Raw genomic sequence first — 8,974 nt, forward strand, 5'->3', positions numbered from 1 at the left:
CTAAAAGAGTCCAGTAGCCCATAATAGTATTGGGTCTTCCGCTTGACTGGCAATGTCAGAAATTGTTGACCTGAGTCCCCTACAGCTCAAAAAAATATGGAACGCTTCACGAATTTATGTGTCATCCTTGCACAGGGGCCATGCTAATCTTCTCTGTATCATTCCAATTTTAGTATATGTGCTGCCAATTGCAGAACCGGGGATTGAACTCAGGCCCTTGCACTTGCCAGGGAAGCACTTATTCCACTGAGCCATCTCCCCGGCCCCTCCTGTTTGTTTTTGAGACAGGTACTCACTGTGAGGTTCAGCCTGGCCTTGAATTGACCACTGGATGTAGCCAGGCTGGCCTCAAATTCAAGGCAATCTTCTTGTCTTAGCCTTTCAAGTGCCGGGAGCACAGGTTGTGCCACCATACCCAATTTTTAAATTTGTTGATTTTTTTTTTCTTTGCAGTATTGATGATTGAATCCAGAGGTACAAGGACTTCGCATATTTTGGTTAAACCCAGGAGTGCTCTACACTGAATTAAATCCTCATCTCTTTTTTTATTCTGAGATAGAGGCTTGCTAAATTGCCCATTTGAGGTTATACTTACACTTCTCTTGTCTTAATCCTCCAGAGGACTGGCATTACTGGCCCACATCATCACACCTGGCTGTTAATTCTTTATAACCCAACATAACAAAACTTGGTAAATGTTTCGTGTGCATTTGTATTGTCTTGTTGTTGTTTTTTGTGCACTTGAAAAAAATGTGTTTTCTGCTGCTGTTGGCTATGAGTTCTAGGTAAATCAATTAGATCAAGTGATTAGTCATGTCCTTCAAATCCTGTAAATCTCTTACTGATTAAATTTTTTTTTCTTTTTTTTTAAACATTTATTTATTTGTGTGTGTGTGTATGTGTGTGTGGCCAGCTCAGCCCACCAGGGGGCGGGGCAGGCTGGCATGTGGTGCTGGGGGATCAAACCGCAGTCCCTGTGCTTTGTTAAGCTTGTTCTAAGTAGGTGCTTTAGACCACTGAGCCATCTCACCAGCCCCTGATTAAAGTTTTTAGGGGCCGGGGAGATGGCTCAGTGGAATAAGTACTTCCCTGGCAAGCACAAGGGTCTGAGTTCAATCCCTGGTTCTGCCAAAAAATAAAAAAATAAAATAAAATAAAGGTTTTTTGTACTAGGGACTGAACCCAGGGACACTACCACTGACTTATATCCCAAGCCTTTTTTTTTGGTGGAACTGGGGATTGAACTCAGACCCTTGTGCTTGCCAGGAAAGCACTTATTTGACTGAGCTATCTTCCCGGCCCTCAAGCCTCTTTAAGGCAAGTTTTATATGATTTTAGGATGATGAGGCAGGAGAACCACTACAAGTTCAAGACCAGCCTGAACTACATAGTAAGATCCTATCTCAAAGAAACAAACACAAACAAAACATTATTGTGAGGGGCTGGGGAGATGGCTCAGTGGAATAAGTGCTTCCCTGACAAGGGTCTGAGTTCAATTTCTGGTTCCGCCAAAAATAAAAAAAGAAGTAAAACATTATTGTGTATTAGAGGTGTGGGAGAGTATTTAGAAGTGAATTAGTAACAATATATCTTTTTTTTTTTTTTTTTTTTTGCGGAACCAGGGGATTGAACTCAGGCCCTTGCGCTTGCCAGGGAAGCGATTATTCCACTGAGCCATCTCCCCGGCCCCTAGTAACAATATATCTTTTATTTTATTTTTTTTCAGATAGTTTTACTACATAAATACAAGTTGGCCTTGAACTCTTGCGAATCCTCCTGTCTTTATCTCCTGAGTGCTGGGTTTACAGGCAGGCACCAACATGCCTGATTACTGTAATACATTTTAAAAAGTTCAAACGCTTACTGTAGTTTTAGATTATACCATATATTTGCTTTAGCCATGTATTATCTATTTTTGTGGGGGAGGGTACTGGGAATCGAATTCAGGATCTTGTACTTGCCAAGCAAGCACTGTGCCGCCGAGATATATCCCCAGTCCTGTTTGTTTGATTTTGAGAAAGGGCTTTACTATGTACTTCAAGCTGGCCTTGAACTATGTAGCCCAGGCTAGCCTGGAACTCACAGTGATCCTCCCACTTCAGCCTTCTGAGTGCTAGGATTACAGGCATGTGCCACCACATTCAACTGATTGTATTATCTATTTTTAACCATGAGTATAAATGAACATAAATAAAAATTGAAGCAGCAGAGAGTGATGGCATATGCCTGTAATTCCAACACATGAAGGAGGGAATCACCATGAGTTTAGGCCTGGGTTTCATAATGAGACTCTATCTCAACAAATAAAATTCAAGTAGACACCTGGTGTTCTATGCTTTATATCTCTCAGTCCCTTATGCTTCTCCAAACTCTTCTTTGATCCTCTTCCATTCTTGGCTTCTCAGACACTCCCAAGGCAGGTGATCCAGTCCCTTTCACCACTCCCCTACATGCGGTCGGCTCAGGGGTGCAGCACACCTCAGCTTCTTCCTGATGTCTCAGTATCTCTGCTCTGACCTACACTGCTCCAATGCTGCTTGAGGGAGACAGGATCTCCAGGATGAACGATACCTGTTTCCTCTCATTCTCAGCCCCCAAAATGTGTACCTCTCTCTGGCACAATGTAGACGTTCAACCATCATTTGTTGAGTGAAGTTGAAAGGAAAATAAAAAAAAAGATTAAGAAGAATGAATAAATGATTTTATGACTATATGAACATGGATACACTGATTGTTGTGCCTTATGTCTAGATGTCCTCTCCCAAAAAACAAGAGCCTCAAACAGTCATAGCTGGGACTTTTTGAGGTTGCTGAATCTAGACTGTGTGATGCTGGGATTGATTCCTGGCGCGATGCTACAATGAAGGGCACAAGGATTAAGGCTGTCAGTGCTGTCTGCTCTAAGTACCTGGATAAGACACAAAGGTCAGAAAAAGCTGTGGCTGTCCCTTATTTGCTTTGCTGCCTTCTGCCCACTATGAACTGTTTTTCTGCAATGCCTTTGTGATGTCACCCAGCCTTGCAGCCAGCTGATGATGGACTGAAACCTACACAGACTGTGAGCTAAATAAACCTTTCTCCTTTAACTTTGGAGAAAAACTTTCTCCTTTAACTTTCGGTATCTTCCAGCAACGGGAAAAGTAACTAAGATACCAATGAAGTCCTAAGTGCTGAACAGGATTCCCTCACTTTGGAAAAAGAGGAGGCCAGTCCCTTCTCAATTCCTAACATCCTGCCTTCCTCTTCCTCCACATTAAATCAGTGAGTCGGTGCTGGGGAGAGGCGTGACAGGGAAGGCTCCTTTTCCATCTGCCTCTGTTGGCATCTTCACCAGTCTGCGGGTAGGTGGCTCAGGGGCGCCCCATCCTTCCCTCTCCGTCCGGACCAGACAATCAGTGGCTATTCGGAAGTGAGATAGAAGGGATTTGCATCTCTTTCCTCGCTTTACCTTACTCTCCTCCCCAGTCTCCTGGTGCTCTTCCATCACGCTGTGATACAGCAAGCACACAAGGCCATGCGCGTGTGGTCAGTACCCCCACAGGATCTTTAGCAACAGACGGCCACTCTCTCCGCTCCCTGCTAGGGAGCCAGAAGTAGTTCCCACCTAGGCCGCTCCAGCCTCGCTTTCTGATTGGCTACTAGGTCTACCCTGCGCAACGCTACTGGCTGGAACGCCTGCTGTTCCTGTGTCCGGGGACAGCTTTTAAAGAAGAGCTCAACTAAAACTAGCAGGGGATACGTGAGGATGTGTGGGCTGTTGGTCCGGGATTTAGGGTCATCAGGTCATGTGTCGTCCTCGCTGGACCTCTCCCTGCAGGTGGGTCCACCGATGAAGAAGCTTAGGATCCCGCCTCCCAACGGCCATGCGGCCGGCCCGCGCGTGCGCAGTAAGTCCACCTCCCACCTTCCAAGCGGTGGGCGGGGTGGCGGCCAGCAGGGGGAGGTCGAGGGTGGGTGAGAGGGGGGTGGGGGGGTTGGGGGGGGGGTGAGAGGGGGGTGGGGGGGTTGGGGGAATGGGGAGCAGGAATGGGGTTGTCGGGTTGGGGGCAAGAGCAGACGACAATATATTTGGCGACAGGAATTCCGTTGAAGTTTCCACCCTGGGCTGCGCGGGAGCTCCGGGGTAAGCCGTTTAAGGGTGCGAAGGGGCGCAGCAAGGCTCGCGGCCAGGGCTCCCCGGGCCGCACCGCCGCCCGCAGGCGTTGGCCGCCAGAGCCGCCTTGCAAGGGAGCGCAGGTGCAGCGAGAGAAGGAGAAACTATGGATGCCCTGGAATGGGCTCATTGTGATTGGGAAAAGAATAGAGCTCCTGGGAAGAAACACGCTAAAGCCTAGAATGGGGGACCCGAAGTTTGAGTCTGAGTACTGGCGGCCAGAGGCCGTAGGAAAGATGGTGTTGAAAGAGAAATCAGAAGTAAGTCAAGAGGAGATGGACGCGAAGGGCCCGCGCAGCTTAACAAGTCCATCGCAGGCTCTGGCAGACCTGGGGAAAGATGGTCCAGGGGAGGCTGAGGAACTGCAGGAGGCCAAAGGGAAAACTGTGGCTGAATCTAGTGAGGCAATGATGGCAGAGGTCCAGTCTGTGTCTGAAGAGAGGCCAGAGATGATGACGGAGGTTAGGAGGGAGTCAGCATCTGAAGAGAGGTTGGGGCCCACGGTCTCGAAAGAAAAGTCAGACCTTAGTGAGACAGAGATGGATGAGAAGGGACTGCAAAGTGTAGCAAGTGCATCACAGGCTTCTGCAGATACGGGCAAAGACAGGCCGATAGAGACTGGGGAAATGCAAGAGGTCAGAGAGGAAACTGGGGCTGAAGCTGGTGCAGAGGTGGTAGAAGAATCTAGGGAGGAATCTGTGTCTGAAGAGGAGTTGGAGGTGACAACAGAGTCCAGGAGAGGGTCTGCATCTGAAGAGAGGTTGGAGGTGGCAGAGGAGTCCAGGAGGGGGTCTGCATCTGAAGAGAGGTTGGAGGTGGCAGAAGAGTCCGGGAGGGAGTCTTCATCTGAAGAGAAGTTGGAGTTGGCAGCAGAGTCTAGGAGGGGGTCTTCATCTGAAGAGAGGGGTTCTACAGAGGACAAGGTGGGGACCAGTGGAGAGGATATGAGATCCAGAGGGGATCAACTGGGACAGGATGAGGAGCAGAGGTCCAGTGAAGAGAGTCTGGAGTCCAAAAGAGAGAAGCGGAGGCCCAATGTAGAGAAGCGGCCCATTAGAGAGAGGCGTCGGTCCACTGTAGAGAAGCCTATGTTCAGGGCAGAGAGGCGGGGGTCCACTTTAGAGAAGCCCATATTCAGGGCAGAGAGGCGGGGGTCCACTTTAGAGAAGCCCATATTTAGGGCAGAGAGGCGGGGGTCCACTTTGGAGAAGCCGGTGCATGTAGGAGAGAGACGGGCATCAATTGTAGAGAAGCCAGTATTCAGGACAGAGAGGCGGGGGTCCACTTTTGATAAACCAATATTCAGGACAGAGAGGCGGGGGTCAACTTTTGAAAAGCCAATATTCAGGACAGAGAGGCGGGGGTCCACTTTTGACAAGCCAGTGTTAAGGGGAGACAGGCGGAAATCCAGTGCAGAGAAATCAAAGATGCATCGAGAGAAATTAAGGCTCAACAGAGAAAATTTGAGAACTGGTGATAAAATGGAGGAGCAGGAATCTAGCGCAGAGAATTTGGAGGAAGGTTCAAGAATGGAAAGTGTAAGTGAAGAGAACATTGAAAACATGAAAGAAGCTACTAGTGATGAAAAAGTGATTGAAGTTACCAATGAGGAGATGGAAATTCCTTTTGAAAGTGTGGGAGAGACAGATGAAAAGCTAGAAGAGATTGAGGAAAAGGCGGAAGCTGATGAGGATACCTTGCCTGATGGTGAATCTGCTTCTGTGGGCAAGAAGGACATGCTGAATGAGCTAGAAGAACTAGATGAGGAGCCCAGTGAATGAGGCAGTTGAAGGATTGAAGCTGAGACAGTTATGAAAGTAAAAGAGGAAAAGTTACAGTCAAGCACTACATTACTGATGTCAAAAGGGTAAAAATGAGAGAGGAAAGGAGAGTCTGACCCAAGAAGAGTGGGAATTAAGACAGTTACTGGGCATTAAATGGGGCTATTACCACGGGAAGTCAAGAAGAATGATGGAAAAATGGGAGCATTTTGAGAAGACAGACAAAAGTGGGTAATGAGTTGATGGGTAAAGGAAAATTGGATATTGGGTTCTTCAAAAGCTATTTGAGAGATAAACCAGATGGACTAGAAGAATTTCTTCTGAACACGATTGGATGTACCAGATGGAGAAGAATGCCTAGTGAGGACAACCAGAATGAGAACAGGGCTGTGAAGAAGATGCAGGTGGAAATGAGCAGAAAGTCTGAGAGAGGATCCTGAAAAATGACAGGCTTCAAAGTGACAAGAGAAGAGACAATGAGCACATTAAGAGGTAGGAGTAACAAAGTAAGTGGCATTCCATAAAGGTGATTATGTTTGCTGGATTTCTTTCTTTCTTTCTTTTTATTTTGGTACCAGGGATCATTCAGGGCCTTGTGCTTGTCAGGCAGGTACTTTGCTGGATTATTTTGTTTGTTTGTTTGGTTGGCTTTAGTTTTTGGTTTATATGTTGGGTCTTGTTTTTGTGGTGTTGGGGATTGAACCTAGGCCATTACTGAGCTAGTTCCCAGCCCTTTAAAAATTTCTTTTTAAAATTTTGAGACCTGGCTAAGTCACTGTGTTGCCTCAGGCTGGGCTTGAATTTGCAGTTCTCTTGCTTCAGCTTCCCAGGGTGCTGGGATTACAGGTGTTGGCTGCCATACCTGACTAGTTAGCTGATTTACTTTTATTTTTATTTTTTTTATGTATTTGGTGCAGGGTCCCACTACGCAGCTCAGACTTACAGTGATCCTCCTGTTTTCACCCTCCCCAGCACTGGGATTATAGGCATGTGGTGCCAAGTATCGAACCCTGGTCCCTGTGCTTGCCTGAGCAGGCACTTAGTCTGCTGAGCTATCTTGCTGGTCCTAGTTAGCTGATTTTTTTTTTTTAAATGTATTTAGTACAGAGTCTACAGGGTCTCACCATGCTCACTCTCAATTGCCATCTCAGTGTGCCCCAGGGGGCGGGGGTGTCATGGCACATCAGGAATCGAACCCCAGTCCCTGTATCTGCCTAAGCAAGTGCTTTAATCCGCTGAGCTATCTGGCCAGCCCTGATTTGTGGAACCGGGGATTGATCTCAGGCTCTTGCGCTGCCCAGGGAAGCGCTTATTCTACTGAGCCATCTCCCCAGTCCCCGAGTCATCTCCCTGGCCCCCCTAACTGATTTTTAATGGTTTTTTCCCCCTACTATTTTTGTGCACTTCTGTCTCATGCAGCTTCCCTGCAGGGTTTCGTTTGTCTGGGTCATTCTCATCATCACTAATCTCTCAGCAAGGAAGCTGTGTCTAGATTTGTCGGGTTCCATGTTGCCAATACTTGGTTTGAGAGGTCTTGATTATTTGTACCTGCATTGTTTTCCTCTTTGACCTTTTTTTTTTTTTTTCCAAAGTTTTATTGACAAACAGATAGCAATGAGACAGTTTCAAATCATATCAGAAGGACAGTTTCAACAAATAATACACTGCATATATTCTTCTTAGTGATTAATTGCTGTACAAGATGCGGACTTGTGATCCTATTTACAAACACCATTAGAACTCTTTGACCTTTTAATTATTCACCTAACAATTGGTATTTCCATACCTTCTCTGTCTCCATAGGGATCTTTTATGTCTTTATAGGTCATCTACCTTTTACCCTCATTGCAAGGAAGAGAGAAGCCCCCTGAATATCTGTCAAAACTTCAGGATTGTACAGGGTGTAGCTCAGTGGTAAAGTACAAGATTAATATTCTTAAGGCCCTGGGTTCAATCTGCGATGCCACCCGAACCCAACCAAAAAAGACTTCAGTGTTCAGGTTAGACTATTATATCCATCTCTTGGGCAGAGACATCAGAAGTGGCTATAAGCAGTCAATAGGACTAAAGGAATACTTTACTATCTTTTCTCCCTGATGTATATTTTTGTTTTGTTTGAGACAGAGTCTCACTGTGTAGCTCAAGCTGGCCTGGAACTTTTTTTTTTTGTCTTTTTGAGACAGGGTTTCACATGCAGTTAAGTCTGGCCTTGAACTCACTTTGTAGCTCAGGCTGGTCTCAAACTCACAACAATCCCCCTGCATGCTGGAATTACAGGTGTGTGCTACCATGTCCAGCTTTTAAAATTGTTTTTAATTGATTAATTAATTTTGGTGTACTAGAGATTGAACCCAGGCCTTTGCACTGAGCTACAACCTTCGTACTTTTTAAATATGATTTTTATTTTGAGATAGGCTCTGGCTAAGTTGCTGAATTGTCCAGGCAGGGCTCAAATTTATGATCCTCCGGCCTCAGCTTCCCAAAGCACTAGACTTACAGGTGTGTACAAGCACATTTGTCTTAAGTGTTTTAATTTACACAGAAAACTGGAAACATTAGAGAAAATGAAAAACCTGAATATTCTCTTCCTAGATTCCATACTTGATAACAGTTTGCAGTATTTGCTTTATTTTTATACGTTTAAGTACAAATTTCCTAAGAATAAAAATTCCCTACATGTCCCCAAGTAGGGTGTGTAGTAGGAACTTGCTAAGAAAACTTTTTTTTTTTTTTTTTTTTTTGTAGAACCGGGGATTGAACTCAGCCCCTTGCACTTGCCAGGGAAGCACTTATTCTACTGAGCCATCTCCCCGGCCTCCAACATTTTTTTAATTTAACAAATTCAAAAATTAAGAATAAGAGCTGGCCAGATAGCTCAGGGGATAGCAGACACAGGGACCAGGATTCAATCCCTGGCATGCCATGCTGGCCCCACCCCTGGGGCACACTGAGACTGGATGTGGTGGTGTGTGCCTGTAATCCTAGCACTTGGGAGGCCGAAAACAAAAGAATCACTATGAGTATGCTCTACATAGTGAGA

The 8,974-nt window shown here is 46.0% G+C and overlaps 1 protein-coding gene and 1 non-coding gene across 2 annotated transcripts in view; one reads left to right on the plus strand and one right to left on the minus strand.

The window, feature by feature from the left end:
* Window positions 1–90: 90 nt before the first annotated feature.
* On the minus strand, window positions 91–197 carry LOC111815604. Its single transcript, XR_002820279.1, has one exon. It is a non-coding gene; the product is annotated as a U6 spliceosomal RNA (small nuclear RNA).
* A 3,829-nt stretch (window positions 198–4,026) lies between these two features.
* The window catches only part of LOC111815574 (DEAD-box ATP-dependent RNA helicase 42-like), a 19,470-nt gene continuing 14,522 nt past the window's right edge, over window positions 4,027–8,974 (plus strand). The window contains exons 1-2 of the mRNA XM_023710595.1: window positions 4,027–6,426; window positions 7,759–7,848. Of these exons, the coding sequence (XP_023566363.1) occupies window positions 4,027–5,934 (1,908 nt within the window). The 3' untranslated portion in view covers window positions 5,935–6,426; window positions 7,759–7,848. The remainder of the gene's footprint in view (window positions 6,427–7,758; window positions 7,849–8,974) is intronic.

Source organism: Octodon degus, unplaced genomic scaffold (genome assembly GCF_000260255.1).
Source record: "Octodon degus isolate 3935 unplaced genomic scaffold, OctDeg1.0 scaffold00018, whole genome shotgun sequence".
NCBI classification, from domain to species: domain Eukaryota; kingdom Metazoa; phylum Chordata; class Mammalia; order Rodentia; family Octodontidae; genus Octodon; species Octodon degus.